The following is a 20376-nucleotide window of genomic DNA, read 5'->3' on the forward strand; positions in this document are numbered from 1 at the left end:
CCATTTGTGTACTCTCATAGCGTCACTTAGCAGTTGTCTTCTCTTGGAGATTGTTTGGGTATTCTCAGAGCATTATATGTTTTACAATATGAACCTCGATTGTCAGCCGGTGAGGAAGGGTGATAAAGTGTTCAAATTGCAGCTTAATGGACAGGATATGAATTCCACTGCATTGATTCTGTACTGGTTCTATCTGTGTCTCTTATGTCCCTCAGTTGGGTGAACAGTTATACATCATAGCTCGAAGGCCGCTGCAGTTGCATTGATATGGAAGTAAAAGCTGCATTGGATACAGCCAAACTTGTTTGTATGGCTTGAAGAAATCATGCAACTCGTAGTTTAGCTAGCTACATAACTGCTGTTACGTTCATTGACCTTCAGGTTCTTTTGAATTCTTTCCCAACACTTCACCGTCCTCCTCTCTGCCTGCAGAAATAGAGTACTCCATAGCGAGAGTACTTCCGCATACAACGCAGACAGTAAACTAAAATTAATCAACGTGGTTTTAATGTGGTGTCAGTTCAACGCAAATAACAGACTCCAGATGGGGTTCAGCTAAAAACAGATCTGAGCAACCGAATTACTGCATGATTCCATCACGCCCAATGTATGGAGTGAGATATATATATATATATATATATATAGGAGCCTCCGGCAAACAAACATTCCGAAGCCGAGAAATATCACTCAAAAGGAGGGGGAGAACGAAAAAAAAGTGATTTTGTTGGCAATCTGTGAGTTCACATGGTAAGGATCTTCACATGATTTTCTTTTGAGGGTGACCTGTAATGAATTCAAAAGGCATCTTACCCAATTTCGGAAAAAGAATTATTGTTCTTTTATAACGAATTCCGGATACCCCTGTAAACTGCTGCTGTATCTCCTGCAAAGAACACATTCTCGTCTTTTTAAGGATAGCTTCACCGTCAATGTCTATTTCCTTGGTCTGAAAAATCCACTGTGAAGGTTCTATAGGATGAGGACATTCTTTTCTACCTTCGACAACTCCCAAAAGCACTTGAACTCTCTTGGCATACTGGTGTGGAATGAGGCACTGAAATAGAATATCCATATGCCAAGTGGCGATTGATTGGATAACTTCGCTCACATGCTGTTTATTCTTTGAATTGAAGTCTGAAAGAGGGATGGGTGCAAAAGATATATATATATATATATATATATATTATATATATATATATAATAAATGATATGTATCATAACATGGGACTTGAATGACTTCTATGAGATTCATGCTTTACAAATCAAAAACTTAGAGACATTGGAATTTGATGAATGAAAGCTTTACACATGAACACTCTTCAATAATTAGCAGTTGAATATTTTTTGAATAATTAGCAGTTGAATATTTAGTTACCTAACTTAACACATCATGAACCAAAGTAAACGGATTCACAAGACCTACAACATACACAATTAATACTTAGTTTTAAAAAAACCTGGATGTTTTTATGCATGTAAGAGGAACAGGGGGATGGAAATAATGCTCAATGAAAATAAAATAAATTTTGCAAATGAAAAAAGAATCTTGTGTGCTTTGTAAAAATAAATACCCCTAATTCTCTACATTTAAATCATGTTCATCAACATATGTTCCTTAAAATGAACGTTTTTTTTCAAATTATATTACAATCACGAATGATCATTCTTTCTTCTTTCAAAACTGAAAACCTATAACCTACCTTGAAAAAATATTCACATCATGCTAATAATAGTTAAATACTAATAATAAGTATAATAATAAAAAATAATATTTTTTTGGTTTTTCAGAATCTATTACATCATCATCATTATATATATATATATATATATATATATGTGTGTGTGTGTGTGTATATAATAACCTAGATGTAAACTATTCAAACTTAGATAATATGTATGGTTATTTTTGGAAATCCACTATATTTTTTGCATAAACCGTAGATGATGTTCTATAACTTCATGTCTTAGCCTTTATGCATGTCAGTAAACCAGTTATTCTTCTTAAAGGACTATTTGAAAGTACAAGAATATTGAAGATTCAAAGAAGAGTATGTAATGGTTCATTTGTTTCCAGCTTTAATACATAACATCATCTATAATTAAATCAAACACATTGAATAGTAAAATTTGGAATCCTGGTTGCATTCACAATGAATACCTCAAGGTTTACCCATTTCAACCATCAAGTCAAACTGAACATGTATCTATGCAAATGCAATCTTCATTTATATATTTTAATGTATGTGAAGCATTATATATTTGAACAAAAGCATTCATCACACCAAGATTTGATGTGTTGGAAATGAAAGACAATTCATGGATAAAGAACTGTAGAAGGAAAAATGCTTTTAAATTGTACCAGACCTTTTCATGTAGAATCTTCTTAAGAATAAATATAATGTAGGTATTTACTCTGAAAAAATAATCAAAACAAAACAAAACAAAACAAACAAACATTTCCAGTAGACCCTTCAGTTCAATATAATATTTGGATGGTCATCTCTTTCACAATACTACTCAATTTGATTTACAACAACACAATTATTAGCTGAGCTAATCTGAAAATATCATTTATGACAAATTAGTAAAAGTGCAGATTAAATCTTTGGTTCTAAAAGTCAAAACTATTACACTTCTGCCTACTCTATTTTTTCATAATTAAATCAAAAAATGATATCAATTATAATAATGTTATTTCATGGTTTGTAATGAACAATAAAATCCAAATGCATTTATTATGCATTAAGAGTAACCCACATGTAGTCCAAGATTGTGAAGCATCTTAGAAATATCTACAGAAGCATTAACTTGAAGGATCTCTCTGTCTTCTTTACAAAATTATTCTTTAATTATATTATATTTATGCATAGCAAATGAGAGGACCAAAACCTTCCAAGAGACATGATACATGTTTGCATGAAAGTCTTTGATAATGTTTGATATTACATTCAAGTGCTCTCACGTCAAAAAGCTGTGCATAAATTTATTTATTTATTTTATATTGTTGATATCTTCTTCACAATATACATGAGTCTGCATTAAATTGATGTCTACCATGGATCATGATTCAAAATCAGTAGTAAATGTACATTCTCTATGAGAACGGTGTGCAATAAATATCATAATCAAAGACAAGATTTTATAATCTCAAGAGTGTAACATAATAGTTGGTTTCATTTGAAATACACAACAAGTGGATTTTGTACTAAATTGCATAAACAATTGATGCCACACAGATCTATCTATCTCACCACCACTGGAACCCATAACTTCTTCAAAACCTCTAACAAAAATGAACATGTTGTGACAACATTCTGACAAGAATGCATGTGTCAAATCCCAAAACATTATACATCATAGTCATGCAATAATAAATGCTTAAAATTGTACAAATTTCTATCTTCTGTTTATTTTTGTTTGTTGCTTTTTGTGCTATTTATTTTTAACATCATATCTGAGAAAATTGCATGCTAAGATTATCAATGGATTTAGAATTCAAAATAAAATACCAATTTCCTGGTACAAATCAAACTTTGATAAGGTTTACATCAAAGAACTTCTATAATATTTTTTTAAAATGTTGCATGTCTGTATGTGAGTATTTTTACAAATACATACTTATCTATATATGTATTTATACACACATGCACATTAAATGGCTGAATTTTTGACTAGATGTATTAGTTCATGATTTAAATACATTCATCAAACTGTGCATTTTTTTTCTTCAGTGAAGAAATGTATCACATATAGAAATACAACCACAAAACTTGAAGGTACACTGTGCAGTCTACAATGTTGCAATGCACACAAAAGGGTGACCTATGAAAGATCTAATTTAAGTGTGAATACTGTAGCATGAATTCATGGAGTACAGTTGCAGGACTATCAGCCACATGGAATCTCATGCTCCAGATGTAAAAATTATAAAAATTGTTGGCCAAGTGGCACTGCCTTGTGGGGGCAGGGCATCCCACATTCCTTTTAAATAAGTCCACTGGGATCATTTCTATGAAGCCTTTACTGATCCATAAGAGAACATAAAAGGGGGAGAAAAATGCTTGGAGAATGTTATAAATAAGTTGAGCATGGGATGTGTATCATAACCAACAAACTATATATATAATTTTCATGCTTATAAATATTCAAGAGTAAAACCTGTTTATTTTTCAAAGAGTATTTTGAATATATTTGTTCATGGAGGGAAACATTTTCACAGTCACACATTCACCAATTTTAAATGCTTATTTTAGGAAATTTCCGGGAGTGTCAATAACAACCTCAATAAATGCCCAACCAACAGAAGAAATAAGTAGTATTTTAAAGAGTGTTTCACCAAGTTGTATTTTTCCTTTGATGTCCTCTTTCAAAATACTAATATTTTGGGTTTTGAAAATTAGGAATAATTGATTAATTCAGTAGTTTTGCAATTTTAAAATATGTCAAAGAAAAAATAATTTTGAAGAAGAAATTTGCCAACACAAATAAACAAACAAACAAAAAAACCACATATTTGGTTTTAGAGATTTCTTTAAATACTCATTCTTTTTAAGTTTATAACCAAAAAATTTCAATCTAGTTAACATAAAAAATGTGTATATGTTTGTGTGTATATACATGGTAATTGTTCTTTGGTGAGAAAAAAAATTATGTGCCAAAATTTAATCAAAACTTTTGGAAGCTTAAAAAATGTACAATTGTTGTAAGAGCTTGTTCTATAATCAAGCACAGTCTATAAGTTGAAACCAGGTTTTGAACTAGAATAAAATTTCTTAAAGTGACTGTAACATTTTACCACTCATTCTTAATCACTATTCCTGTTTATAATCCCTTCAAAACATGGATGGTCAATGATTTTTGTCATTTTATTATTTATTATTCAAAGATATATTACTTTTTCTTTTTTGTACAATTGTATACATAATAATAATGTTATTGATAATATAATTAAACTTATTTATCATTTTTTATTTTTTTTAATTTCAGAGGTACTGCACCTGCATATCATGTGCAAATATGAGACCATTGTATCCAACTAAATAACAGCAATGTTTCAAAAAACAATTGAGGAAAACACATCAATTAACTAATATATATATATATATATATATATATATGAGACAAAGTTTTCAGTCATGGCATGACACGGAGCCCTTGCCTCTTCTAAAAATAGAAGTTAAGTAAATAGTAATGATAAAATGTAATACACACACATATATATATATATATATATATATTTTACCACTGGAGGATAACCACTAACAACAAGTTGCAAGACCAAGATGAATGAAGATATATATATATATATATATATATAAATTTTAAGAATAAATGAATGAAGGGATGGATGTGAGACTTGCTTCTTCTTCTAATTGGGTAACATTTCCTAGTATTGAGGTCCTCCATCCTCTTGCATTCCTCATGGCTATGGTGATGGAAGTGCAAAAGCTTCTTCCATCAAAATCTTGTGCAATTATGTGGGACACACGTTGTAGACAATAAGATAAGAAAGAAAACACACATAAAGAATGGGGCAATTGAAAGCAATGTTTGGAACTTTTGACTTTTTTGAATCAAATTTACACGTACTAGCTTTTTGCACATGGTAAAAGTAATTTGATATCTTTTGTGTATTTTTTTAAAGTATTATTTTGGCCTTGTTGAGATTGCGCATTTGCACACATAGCAACGTGGAAGTGAGTTTGTACAATTCTGTTTGCATGCTTTAACTATAAGATTTCTTTTTTATTTGATTTTAATATATTATGTTAGAGGAAAATTATTGAATGAAGAGGTTATAAAATATGAAGTAAGTTATTCATTAATATTCACAAATGTATACTATGTATGTGTGTTGTATTTTATATTATTATTATTATTATTAATTATAATTCAATAAAAATATGCTTATGGATACATTACTCGCTAAAAACATTCTCAAGCTGTACCTAGTACTGATATTTAGTTCATTATCATGTCCTTGTGGTAATTTATGAAAGAATTTATCCTAGAATGCAAATTTAATGTTGAATGTGCATGAAAGGTTTGTGATTTCTCAAAATTTACTTAGAATCACAAACCAAAAATTATAATTAATGAAAATAAATTATTTTTTAAATCTATGTCTTCTAATATACATGTGTATACATACATACATACATACATACATACATACATACATATTGAAATTATATCACTACAATATCAGAAATTCAATCATTTTAAATATACAAATGATAAACATTTAGGGCTCAACAATCACATAGTTTACTAAATAGTCTCCTTTTCTTATAATTTCAGAAAAGAATTATAATAATGGCTTCCATATTCTAAACTGTTGTTCTACCACTAGAAAAGTACTTCAGTCTAAAATGAAAATTAAGAAATTGAAAGCATACCACATCAGAAAATAATTTTTTGAAATCAAATTCACATTCAGTTTGTATTTTCAGAAAGAGAATTCTCGCACTATTTTTAAGTTTTTGAACAATCTCAATGGGGAAATGCATGGATAGCATTAAAGTAAATAACATAAATTATCACTATTGGGGTTCAAGCAAAAATTCACCTCAAAACTATCAATTGCAAACTCTGTTAAAGACTTACTTATTTGTTAGCTTTTTGTATTGATAAGTAACTGTAACCTTGAAAGTACAATATCTTAGTAAAGAATAGCAGAAAGCCCACTTAAAAAGAAAACTTATACACGGTCCAGGACACTGTTATGCTAGTTTATTTCTAAAGGAATAGAGTTGGTAAACAATCAAACCGTAGTATATTCAATACCTCGTCTGATCATCAAACTCATCGAAACAATTTATCATATATCCACACACTCATCCTATCCAATAAGTCAAAAATTTAAATTAAATTAAACAAATAAATAAGGCTATGATTTCACCTCTAATAAATAGAAAACCTTACAAGTCGACCAAAGACATTCCATGGATTTTAACAAATAGGTGTCGGGTTCAAAAATGCCACGTCACCACCACTTTATTTTAATTTTTCAGACTCGCTTTTGTTTCACCAAGTGCCACGTCATCTTCCATCTATTTCCGGGAGTTTGCAAGGCTGAGTGCCAACTCAGCAATTTGCACGTCCCCTCAATGGATTACTGCCAATGGGTTACTGCCACGTGTAATATATTTTTATCGCAGTGTTTTGGGTGGGGGGGGGGTGTTGTGAGAGTGTTCCTTGAGGGGGTTGAAGGGTTAACCCCCCCCCCCCCATTATGGATGATGTTGGTTTTGAGTTGTTGATCTTTGTGTTGTGCCATGTGGCGAGGAGGCCCCTTGTCATCTTACATCTAGGGGCTCATTGTTAGCAAGGTGGTTATATTTATATTTGCTACCTATGTGACCAGGAGCTCCATACATGAATATTTGTTTGCAGGGTCTGTTGATATCACTGGACTTCTGTTGTTTTTGTATCATTCTAACTATGGGTAATTTATTACCTTTTATTTTTTTATGATTTTATTATTACTTTTTGAATTGGATTGAAGTGATTGAATGTTGTAGAATTTGGTTCCTTTTTTCTAATAGTAAAGCATGACTTGATTTGGAAAGAGGGAGACAGCAAATTACTATGAGATCTGGTGACGGTAGATAAAAAAAGACATTAAAAAATGTTCAGGTGAGTCGAAAGTGTAAAATGGTTTGGCAAATTTGTTTCTTTATTAATTCATTTGGATAAGTCCATCTGCCTATTCATCCAAGTGAATTTTAAATAAATAAATTCATGAAATATACCAAAAGTCATATTTCAAAAGTAGATAAAAATCATACTCGAGATACCTTTATTTTTCTAGAAAATGTACTTTCAATATATATATTGAAAGTACTATAAATATACATAACTTATATTTATATGACCAAGGGATCCATGTAGTAAAGACTATTGATTAACGAAATTTAATAATATTAAATTGTTGCTATGTCATTTATAATTTGTATAAATACTCATCTTGTTAGGATAACTAGAGTTTTTAAAAAACGACATAACTACTTTCATGTCCTATAATAGTCAACCTTCAACAAATGTTAACCCCTATAAATATACATAACTTCTATAAAAGTCATATTTTTCCGTTTGAGTTTTTCCAAGAGAAATGTTGGTTGTTCTCCTATGATTAATATTTATCGAACCAACAATTATAATTTAGCTGCAATGAATCCCATCAAGAGGCAGTTCGGAACATAAAAACATATTGACAAAACGTTTCAACGATACATAATTAAAATGATCAACAACATTGCTTTACTCTTATCACCATAAGTTTCATCAATGCCACCAATGTTTCTCAAAATATAGCGTTAACACAACATTAAAGAAATAGTGGAGTCCACCAAAGATTTGTTTCTAATGGCGTATAGTTGAACAGTCTATTTTCATATTGTCAGTATCATTCGATCAAACTTTCCAGAGTCTTCTATATTTTCATGAGGCAAAATTAAAAACATTAAATTCAATGCTTCTAGTTTGTATTGGTTCGATCGTTTGAATGTGTAAGAGTGTCTATATACACAATAAATTATGGAAGTTGAAGTTATGAGCAATTCATTCAACTGGACTGAAAAATACATGAACTGTTTTACAAACTAGTGGGTTACAATGAAAAAACAGGCTCATGCTGCAAATACTATAACCTCAAGTCAGGTATTGCACATAGCTAAACACGGTTAGAAGGCCAGTTTTGCAGTCCAGCAGATTACACTAACCCAAAATAGAAAGTTAACTGTAAAACTATTTTAATTTAGCGGTGAGAAAATAGACGTAGATAGTGCTGCAGAAACGGAAAGTGCAGGATCGATGAGGTGCGATTAGTGGAGAAGCGGGCGAGCGAGGCTTGATTCGCGTTGAAGCGATTGGATGGAACTTGTGGAGGCAAGGGATTGGGCGGCGAAGCGCAGAGACGAGGGGGCAGGAGTACGTGACCTCGGCTGGGCAAGGCAACAACACGGCCTGGATCGCCTGGAATTGAATGCGATGCTCCTCGCGCACGTCTGCTGCTGCAACGACTTTCTAGATGGCCCAACACCTTTTAATAGTCCGACTCCCACAACCTTCGCAGCGTAATCCGCCATTCTCCTCCGGGCCCGACCACAGCCTGCGTCTTGATTCTTGAGCCTCCCCTTCCCCCCCCTCCAACTTCGGGGGTCGTGACCGATCCCCTCGCAGCTTCTTTGCGATGCTGCACTCGTGAACTGAGCCCTTCCCAGCACCTTGCCGGTGCTGTACCAGCACAGGAAGGCATCTCTGTCGATCGTCATGGTTTGCAGCGACGTAGTGGTTTCCACAGGGGTGACGCTGTTCTGGTGGAGCCTACCACAAAGGTGATCGATCGTCCACCGCCCACCTACAATCGGCTGTTGTGATGAAGGTGGTGGACTTCAATTAGACGCGGTTAAATAGTGTGCACTGCTTTACTGGAGAACCGTGAGGTAGAAGATTCCAGCTGTGTCGATCCTTCTTGTCGGTCTGTGACTTGTGAGTTTCGGTCTGGGGTGGCGTAGATCAGTTGTCTTTCGGGCTGATATCGTTTGGGCAACTGTGGAGCGTCACCGCAGTTGTTGTCTGTGTGGCCCAGTGAATGTTTCTGTGGGTTCGTAGTTCTCGAACAACAGGACCACCAAAGTAGTTCTTAGCGTTGGGATTGTGTTAATTAATGTATAGCTTTTCTCCGCGCTGCAGTGCACAGGGAAGAGAAGATGAGTGAGTATGTTTCTGAAAATCAGGCTTTTCTCTGGAGAATCTGCATATAGTGATCATCACGTGGGATTAACCAACATTTTAAAGCAAAATACAGTTCCTTTGTTGGTGTCTACCATTTTCTGGGGAGAAAATTTTGAGTTGGTAGTGTTCACAATTTGTAGTCATTGAGATCTTTGAAATTGGTAGTCCTAGCTAGCTTGTTAACAGGACTCATGTAAGCATTCTATTACCCTGATCAGATCAGTCATTGAGACACTGCGTGCAAGAGTGTAGGTTTAGAGTCTTCTGTAATGCGGAGCAGCAGCAGCGTCACATACTGCGTGAGATCTATTGGATTTCTTTCAGGTAGGGATGTGAAGTAACCAGCCAGTGGCAGATTAACGGAACTCGATTTATCGCTATTGGCGCGCTGCATTTTCTCATAATGATTCTAGATTCAAGAGCTACGATCGTAACATGTTATAGGTGCGTTCAAAAGGCTGTTTCCAGCCTCAAACTTTTATTGTGCGTCAAGATTTGCAACGGATGTCCCATGTCAACTTTCTTCTAGTCTGTTTAGAGCTAAAACAAGGTGAGAGTCACTTTGCACAGAATGAAGCATCACATCATCACTACGTCCAAATAAATATTAAGCAGGGGTTGCTAGAAACAGACGGTAGAGTGGCAAGATGTATCCAGAATGCAGAAAAAGTCAAATTCGGGGCATAAACGATGTGCAGGGAACTAAAAATTAACTTGTCTTCGTTGATCTGGGATTGCTCAATTATGTTGCTAGAGATCAAAAACTTTTAGCTTTTGATGCACACACATGCTGCGTAACTTTAGCTTAAGACGTGCTTCATGTATGCAAGCCTTTAGGCCAGACAGGCGGGAGAATTGTTGCTGGTATTGTTACTTGGGTATGCCAAAGTAATCTTGTAGGTTTTCTTCTAAATAGTCGTACTGAAAGGATCGCTCATGCCTATCGACTGTACTATTGTTGTGTCAATTTTTACTTAAACCTGGAATCCAGCTTATCATACCATTAACAACGAGGCAACCTACTTAGTTTTAGAACTCAAAATACGTGTGGATCATGGGAAGCGGAACATTTAAAGTATGTGAAGCGCTGCAAAAGAATCAAACAACCATCTGGACCCACAATTAGTGGCTAGTTTAAAGTCCGTTCAGAGACGAACTCGTACATGGATTTCTTAGATTTCTTCTCTACATCCACTTTGAGGTGCTGACTCTGTCTAACGAATATGTTATGTGACACAGGTTTGAGAAGACCTGAAAAAAGTGAACAATTACTGCAGTCATCCGTGAAAGGAGACACGGCGCAATGACCGATCTAAATTCGAGCTTGGAGTCGCCAGGGTCGTCAGTGGAAGAGACCCCAGCTGCTGCGAATTCCGTGGCTACGTCTTGCGAGGCTATGATGTGGGAGGCGTGGAGTACACAACCATCCACTGGAGATGAAGCTTCCACCAGCAAATTAGATCTGCTCCCAGAGCTCGTGTCGTCCTCCAACTCTCGCCTCTCCTTTCAGCAGTCTGATTTGCTCTCTAACATGCTGTCGAGCTTCCACCCTCTTTCTCAGCATAGCTCGGCCGGTTTCGAACTTTCTCATAACCGAGGCGGCAGCGAGCATTCCCCGGAGTTCTTGCAGGAAGGCAGCTCCGAGGCCGACACTGAAACCTCATCTTTCGGAGACTTGTACATAAATCGACAGACCTCCAGAAATTCCTTTCTAGGCAGCATTGCGTGCCCCTTGCCAAGCAACCACTCCGATTCCGGAAAGAATATTAGACGAGAGGACCTATCTAACCAACTGGGTGCGAAATCTTCAGCACCCCTTCAGTTGTGGCAATCTCTTGGACCCGAGTCGCCTTCCTCTCCTCTCGCTTATCATAACATTGGGTATCGACACTCTCACGGAGAAAAATGGGAGACTGGGAGCCAGTCGCACTCACCATGGCCAACAGTCAGTAACACGTCGTCAACTATTCAACTGCTAGGAGGACGCGCAGCAGAGAATGAGGTGATCCAGGTCCTCAAGAGTAATGACTCGGAGATATCCAAATCACTGGCGACTCTCCAACAATATGGCGATCATGGGCGACAACTCAATTTAAATCACTCTAGCACAACCAACCATCCAGAAGTGATTTACTCGTCCAAATTCGGACCCAAGCCAAGCGCCTCCAGTCACACCGATGTTTTAATGAGTTCCACGAACAGCAGTTTTCTGTCAATCCCCACTGCTTGGTCGACACCCGAGTATTCAATGTCCGGACCAAGCACCAGGTCCGAACAGTTTATGAACTTCGTCCGAATAGCTCAAGAGCAAAATTCGGTGCCGATCTCCGGGCCGTCCCCCATTCTTGGTAGCTACGTAGGTTGCAGTAACAGATCCAAGTCTGGAATCTCAAGAGTTGTCTCCCAAGAAACTCCAACAGCAAAGAACCGCCTCCTTGCTTGTGAAGGATCCAGTGGTCCAGCTCCTAAGCGACCCAGTTATGCTGCCCACAGCGATTCTCATGCCGATCAAGCAGCTGCAATGTGGAGTAGCCCTAATCTAAGGAGGTCCAGCTTCCCTTCAATTCTGACATCCCAGGCAATGGAGATTTACGCAATTGGTCCCGCTCTGAACACCAATGGCAAACCGCGAGCACGACGTGGTTCAGCGACTGATCCGCAGAGTGTATATGCCAGGGTAAGCCACAAGATATCACTCATTCGTCAATCTTTTTAAACTTAGTGTTTACAAATGTGTGTTCGATTAATGTCTGATTGAGTGAAAGGTGGTAGCCGCCTTTGTCTGGATCCTTGTAGTTTCTGACTCGTTCTAGCCACACACTGTCTCAATTGGTCGGTTAACTGATGTTTCTGTATTGCTCAATGAGCTTGGTGTAAGTGCAGCATAGAAGGGAGAAGATCAACGAGCGCTTGAAGACATTACAGCACTTGGTACCAAATGGAGCTAAGGTAATACACATTAAAAATCGCCGAGGCTCACTTGGAACTTCATAGCCAGGCCTTCATTGAAACTGAATGCAAGATTAGAGGGTTAGATTCTGAAGAATCAATGCTGGTGAACTGGTCAGTGTTTTCGAACTCTAATCACTTGCTTAAATTTTCCGTTTCAAACAGGTAGACATCGTGACCATGCTTGACGAAGCCATTCACTACGTCCAATTTCTGCAGCTCCAAGTGACGGTATTTCCATTGGCATTACATTGCATTAGCAAATCATGATACTGCTTCTTGTGGAGAATGTAGAGAGTTTAATATTTGAGAATCTGAAGACTAACTTTGACTTCTGAATTGATCTTTCAGCTGTTGAAGTCGGATGAATATTGGATGTACGCCACTCCGAATACATACAAGGGCATCGACCTTACAAATTCCCCTCCTCAAACACAGAGACTGCAGTCCAGTGCGTAGGACAGACGATCGACCTGTTGGAGTCGAAGATGCCTATTGCAGACAGAGAAGATTAAATTTGAAGCAGGGAAAATGCAGACATAAATTGGTCTCTTCCAGCCAACATTATTAACCAGGATAAATCCTGCATGTAGCTTGCCGGTGACTCATAACCCATCTGCCCCGTTTTGATTGCTTCAGCTCATTTCCATTTCAGACCATTTTTGACAAGAGGTATTGATAAGAGCTGAAGGCATCAAAACTGAAATTGAGCAGTAGTCATTGTACAAATTCAAAAATCACTTTAATAATATGAGTTTGAGATACTTGACTTGATTGCAGTACTCTTGCGATAATACGAGTGAATAATTAGCCAGTTCAGAAATCAGTATGAAGCTGGTCATGCACACAAGAAGGCAACTGATGAATTTGGCCAACATCTTTACTACAAAGGCGGAATTCTCAGCCATTCATTGATGCATCGTAGTCCACTCTAGTTTCAATTTCTGAATATGGATGAGGAAAAAATAGTGTTTTTGGTTCGAAATGAGATCATGAACTTCACGTTCCTGCAATAACTGCAACCCACCTTGAGCTCTCATTGGGAGTAAAGGTGCTCTGATTTTCAACCTAGTGCATTCAAATAGTCAGCGATTCTATTACTCTCTCCTCACCCATCTAATTCATTTAAAGTAGATATCTGTTTAATCCGAGTGACAATCTACAATCTTTGACAACTCCTAGCTCATTTCGACTATTCTGTACTCACCACCATGCAGACGGACCACGTTTCTGTTGAGTAACTGGAACTCTGTTATCTAGAAAGAGTGTCAGAAAAATGAAATAAAATAAAATAAAAATCACCAAATGGAGAGCAGATTCTGTTGAGCACCATGTTGTTCAGCCTTAAAAATGAACACATAAAACTAAGAAGGAGAGGGTAATCCGCAATAGAATTCCTTGCCCCTCAAATCATGTCACATTATTGCTCTATAAGTATTCATCCTAGGAGAATGCCAATGACAATTAGTGGAAACTAAGGACTGGACTGGAAGGGGTTTTGAGCAGCAACATTACAAGGTTGGAATTACGTGTGCAGTATGGAGCTTGTATCGCTGTCAAGCTGCTGGAAATAGAATGGTCTAGAATTTGACAAGAATAGGGATAATGCCTCTATCGACACATTATGGAAGCCGATTTTATCGATGTGCCAGGGATTAGATGAGCCAATAGCTGTCTTCATCATCCACATGAGCAACAGAAGCGCTGCCATTACCACGTGGAACTTTGCTAAAAATCCTGAAATTTTTACTGCACTTTCGTAACCAGTTCAATAAGAAGTCACACTGTAATCTGACGCTACTTACACTTCCCTCATGATTCATTATCCCTGGATGTTAAGTTTCGCTGAAAAATATTTTATCCTCAGGTGGTCATCAACGACCAGTATCGATAGAGCTAAGTCCGTTTTGAGAGCACTTTACCAACGATCGATAGAAGAATCGGGACGCAAGCATGAAATTGAACTGGACGATAACTGCCCAGATTGGTTGCTACTACTCCGAGCACCTTTTTCTGTCAAGGTGGTGTCTACTGAAGCAGTACCCCGGCATTCTGCTAGCATGCTCATCAGCCCCTTAAGCTCCACGATTCTCAGCCATCACCCCAGGTGATTTTTCTGTAGTTTTTTGACGGTGCCCAGTGAATTTGGTTTATTTCACCAAAAGCGAGGTAAGAGTGATAGACGCCCACCTGCAAGAGTATTGTCGAACCCTTTCTGCGGGAAGTTAGGGCAGTTATTCTAACTGCGAGACGTGCTCAAATTTTACATTGTTCATGAAAGACAATGGACCTTACCTATCATTAACAATTGGAATAATAATAATAATAATAATAATAAATAAATAAATAAAAACGTAACTGAATGAAGTAGAACCTATTCGGAGGTTTCTAATGGAACGCGTACTAAACAATACATCCTGTGTCAGAGACTGGAAGTTGTTCTACACGAAAACTAACCCAGTCAGCTGAAGCAATAATTGATGCCAGTATTATCATCCTCATTACAGCTTTTTGGCAACTGCATGTTGAAAGCCTCCCTTTGAGAAGGATGGAGGAAACGAAACCACGCCGAGTTAACCAGCGAATTGGACACGTCAGTTCCGCAAAACTGAGGATGGTTTACACACGATGCTGCCACTCTGAAGCAAGTTTTGTAGTCATTTTTACTTGTGTGGATACACTTCATACTTCGTTGGCAAACACCTATGAAACTACTAGTTCTAGTAGCAACTGCGAGACCCCACATCATCAGGTAACGAAGAGGTGGGCGTGACGTTCAGAGCAACACGGGACGGATATATTCAGATTTGCGAGAATTTCAAAAAAGAACTGCAGTTGGAAGTTCGGAGTGGTTTTCGGTAACATGAGCGCTACCTCCCAATTAGTAGCCAGAGAATTAGACTGCATATACAAATCAGGACAAGGAATTTTGACGCATGGCAAACTTGAAGGCCAAGCTTAAATGATATTGTGAAGATGCTGCGTGAGCCTTGACCACATCAAGGCGAGTCCCAACAGGTGCCATTGTCGGTACTATCACCACTGGATTCAATTGTCCTGCTCCAAAGAATTGGGAATAACGCACCTAAACATTTTCTCGCACGAAAACTATCATAGTTGGCCCTTGTTTCCAACGTGGACAAGACAAGCAGTCATGCAACGATTCAGTCCCTAAAAATAAGGCATTTGTGTCGGAGAAATCCATCTCATTGGTGCTGATGTTATAGGACTGAAACTTGCAGTCTTGGATATTGTGGGTGAAGATCGTGGTGGACAAGAAGTTTTGGTATCACAGCCACAATTCGTTTGAACGCTTGGGTTTGGCATGAAGGTGTGGGAAACAAGGCTGTGATTGTTGTACATTGTAATGGTGATTGGAGCAAGTAGGTGATTCTGTCGCAATCAAAATCCAGCTAAGTTAGGTCTCAAGTTCTTAGGGTATCTCTTAGGGTTTGGAATGTTGATTTAGATGAAATGTATTAGAGGTGGTAGTACTTTGTGAGAGGATCACACCTCCCTGATCGGTTAAATGATAAACAATGGAATTATTGTAGATGTGAATGAATGGGTATAACAAACAAACAATGATTCACACAAAAAGAGCACACATGGAGACTGATTGGTTATACTTAACAAAACTAATCTCTAATGATTTTTTTCTTGAATCCATATGAAGTTCTTCCAAAAATTTATTGAAAATAACACTTGAAGAAGTTGAGATGAATCAATAGGTAATGCCTAGAGAAGTTGAATTTCTATTAAAATACATTATAATTACTTGTTTTGTAGGGTAGACAAAAAATCCAATATAAAATAGTTCACACATTTGTTTAGTTGAATTAAAAAATTCATTGAAGATTATATCATTTTTGGCAAAAAAATTGATAAATCTATATAATTTTTTTTGTTCTAATTTCTAAATTATATTTCTTTTGATCTTTATTTCTATTAAACTTAAAATCTAAATTTTAATTCCAATGTTATATAGGATTTAAAAAATGACAATGGTATTAGAATTATCAAAATAATTAATTGGATCATTTTAAAGGATGTATTAGACAAATTCCTCAAAATTACTTTGTTAATATCAATTAATTTAGAATATATTTTAGAAACTAGTTAAAATAGTAATAAATATAAAGTTTTTGATAGTCTTTTATTAGAATTTTAAAATAATTAAGAATAAGAATTATAAATTAATAATCTAATTACTAATAAAAATAAACAATATCTATTGGCTACAATTATCTTCTAATTAAGTATTATTTTTTATAAAAAAACAAATCAAAATATCAAAGACTACAAATTCTTTTTAAATTTAAAATAAAAAAGTTATAACCATTAAAAAAATTGATATACAAGTTTTATCAATTAAAATAAGAAAAATGATAGATATTTATGATGCATAAGAGATATAATTTCTACTAAAATTACATACATACAAAAAATATAACCAAACCATAAATTTTTTATAATAGTATAAATAAATAAATAAATAAATAAATAAATAGAATAAGACTATCTTATAGTAGTATAAACAAAATAAGGTAGAAAATAAGCCAATTTAATATATATATTTCACAATATTTCGAAATTACAAGATACATAAATAGATGATGATTTTAGAAAAAAAATTCTAAGTATATTCTTTCAATTAAAAGAATTTCAAATCTTCTTTAGTAAAGAATGCAAAGTTGATACTTAATTTTAATTAATAATAGGACATAATACCATCTTTATTTAGGAAGTATTAATAAAACTTAATGAAGTTATGACTATTGTTGAAAGAAACAAAGTTCTAAATAAATATTTTTAACTACAAATACAAAAAATTTAGAAATTATGAATAACTCTTTGTTACATTGGATTTAATTACAAGAAATTTTCAACATATTTTAGTTAGACAAAACCATGTGAATTGGTCCACAAAAAAAATACTAGAAGTTGAAAAAAAACATGATTATTAGATAATACTCAATTCTTCTATAGATCAGCATAATAATCCATGAAGTGATAGTTATATAATGTATTTTCGAATTAGTTCTATATGTGAATTTGTATCATGAGCATACACATTTACATAGACGAAAGGAGTTAGATAGAAGTAAATAGAATTAAATAAATTTGATAATATCTTATGGACTTGCTTCTTAGAAGCTTCACAAACATGGAATTAAATTTATATATATTTGTAGGTAAAACTTGGCCAAGTATTGTATATGTTTGTGATTTACATTTCAAATTGGTTATGTGGAGCATATATAAGAAATTTGATTTGAAATTTGAACATGTATTGGAGGTCTTAAAGAATGTTGCTATGTAATTCACAGTTATACTGTATAAATGGAGTCAAGATAGAGGCCTTCTTTACTCTTATTAATATCTTTTTTAGCCTTAGTTTTGTTTCAAGTGTTTCTAATTTTCTTATCTTAAGCAATAGCTATTTTAATTTTTAAAATTATATTATTTTTGAGTGATTATCTACTCTTTTTTGTGATATAAGACTATATTGACTTTTTGGTTGTTTGTAATTCATATACTAGACATTTGACAAGATTTTTAATTTATTATTCTTATTTTATTTAAAAATAATTAAATTACCTTCTTTTTTTTGTTATGCTTTAAAGGTTGAAATCTACCTATCTTTAAATTAATAAATCTTTAAATTTACCTATCTTTTTATTTTTTGACATTGATTCTTTCTTAAAGACAATAGATTATATCTTTTGTGAATTTTTTTATTTGATATTAGAAGTTGCATATTATCACGGACACATAAATACAGACTCGAGATCTAACAAGAAGTTCAAGAAGAACTAGCAAGAACTAGATTAATCAGATGAATACAAGAACAATACCAGAGAGGTGAGCTAGAGCTCCAAGAGATGTGTTGTTGAGACTAAAGAACTCTTCAGCCTCGATTCCAATATATACTCTTATTTAGGAAGCTTCTCAAGCAACTTCTACCAACTAGGAAGCTTCTAGAAGGTTCCAGAGACTTGCTTCTAGAAGATTCTAGAAACTTGTCTCTAGAAGGTTCTAAGGACTATGTCCCTAACATCTTCTACCAACTAAGAAGCTTCTAGAAGGTTCTGGAGACTTGCTTCTAGAAGATTTTAGAAACTTGTCTCTAGAAGGTTCTAAGTACTTTGTCCCTAACATCACCCCCTCCTATAACTTCGAGGTCTCTGAGAAGCAATGTTGTTGTTAATCAGTATCAACGCAAGAAAATGAAGATCTGTCGCATAACGTCTACTATGAACTCCAACTGTTGTTCACGAGGCAAGTGGTTCATCGGCCCTTGAAGCCAACGGTAGTAGCCCACTCCTTCGACTTCTGACCAAGCATGAACTTCCGTGTCTTCATTGTGAAATTATCCTGCAAACACGCCTTTTGGCTGACCATTGTAAGCAGGCTCGAACTCAAATACAATCACCAGTGATCGGTTACTCGATATCCTTCGTCGTCGTCATAGTGTAGGTGGTTCTTCATCTTGGGGTCGCCTTTGTGAGCTAATCGGTTGAGATAATCTGACTGGCATAATATCTATTTCTTGGCTATCTATATCAGAAGACCAAACTATGGCTACTGAAAAAAAATTCTACTTTATCTTGGAGAAAATAACTACATCAATTGTGAATTTTGGTGGTGCTCTCCCCCTTTCTTATATTCTTGGGTGAGCAAGCTTTAGAAGGAAGCTATCGTCGAACCGGCTTAGGTTTATGAGGATGTTGTTGATAAAACTCCTGTACCTTTTGTAGTGCATTTGCGAGATTTTCAACTAGCTCCCACGTTTGCTCATTAATATCGTAGCCGCACCAATGAACAAGATACTCCAACTTGCCCCATCTTCGTCGTGAATCCAGCACCTTTTCAACCTCGTATTCCTTGTGGTTCTTGATCTCAATACTAGGTGGTAGACATTGTACTCTTCTAGGAAAAGACGACTCTCGATAAGGCTCCAACAGAGAAACATGAAAGACTGGATGTACTTTCATAGAAGCCAATAATTCCAGACGGTACACCACTGGATTGATTTGCTTCTGAATGATAAATGGTCACAATCTTCGATAGTCCAACTTATCACATGGTCGCTTGATCTTGATATTCCATCAAAGAAGCCATGCTTTATCTCCAATTTTGAAAGTAGGTGCTTGATTCCAAAATCTATCTACAGACGTCTTGTAGGATTCTTGAGCAGATTGTAATTGTAGCTTCAACGTATTTTGAAGCTTTGATAGTTGTTTCGCAAATCTTTTAGCTGTTGGTTTGTTATTTGTTGACAGACTCAATAAATCAAGCTTCGGATGATACCCATAGTTCGAAAAGAATGGTGTGTATTGAGTCGATGCATGGAAGGTGTTATTATATACAAACTCAGCTAGCGGCAGATATGCGATCCAATCGTCTTACTGATAGTTGATGCTGCATCGTAAGTATTGTTCGAAGATTTGGTTCACCCGTTCCGTTTGGCCGTCAGTTTGAAGATGAAAAGCCGAAGAAAACTTAGTATCCACCTTCAGTATCTCAAAGAGAGATCTCCAAAACTTTGATACGAATTGGGTTCCTCGATCTGATACGATATCATCTGGTAGTCCATGATATCGATACACATTATCGAGAAAGAGCCTTGTTGTGACTTCATTGGATGATATCTTTTTGCAAGGGACAAAGTACGCTATCTTTGTA

General features: G+C 35.6%; 1 protein-coding gene across 4 annotated transcripts; it reads left to right on the plus strand.

Moving 5' to 3' along the window:
* The first annotated feature begins 9061 nt into the window (after positions 1-9061).
* Positions 9062-13466, plus strand: LOC112281056 (uncharacterized). 4 transcript variants are annotated; one of them, XM_024517217.3, is made up of 6 exons: positions 9063-9446; positions 9991-10182; positions 10978-12415; positions 12622-12687; positions 12853-12918; positions 13039-13466. In XM_024517217.3, exons 3-6 carry the CDS (start codon positions 11042-11044, stop codon positions 13144-13146), a joined length of 1614 nt encoding a protein of 537 aa, XP_024372985.1. In that variant the 5' UTR covers positions 9063-9446; positions 9991-10182; positions 10978-11041; the 3' UTR covers positions 13147-13466. The 4 variants fall into 4 exon arrangements, with proteins under 4 accessions (XP_024372987.1, XP_024372985.1, XP_090106123.1 ...); XM_024517219.3 differs by lacking the exon at positions 9991-10182 and having other exon boundaries at positions 9062-9338; XM_090249997.1 differs by having other exon boundaries at positions 9063-10182.
* Positions 13467-20376: the final 6910 nt, after the last annotated feature.

The sequence above is a fragment of the Physcomitrium patens genome, chromosome 4, assembly GCF_059467195.1.
Source record: "Physcomitrium patens ecotype Gransden chromosome 4, ASM5946719v1, whole genome shotgun sequence".
Lineage (NCBI taxonomy): Eukaryota > Viridiplantae > Streptophyta > Bryopsida > Funariales > Funariaceae > Physcomitrium > Physcomitrium patens.

Bases quoted from the DNA above. Each gene is read 5' to 3' on its own strand.
- LOC112281056 (XM_024517219.3), top strand. From the start codon at position 11,042: ATGACCGATCTAAATTCGAGCTTGGAGTCGCCAGGGTCGTCAGTGGAA. The intron at 12,688-12,852 runs GTAATACACATT...CGTTTCAAACAG, and splicing joins TGGTACCAAATGGAGCTAAG to GTAGACATCGTGACCATGCT. The intron at 12,919-13,038 runs GTATTTCCATTG...TTGATCTTTCAG, and splicing joins TTCTGCAGCTCCAAGTGACG to CTGTTGAAGTCGGATGAATA.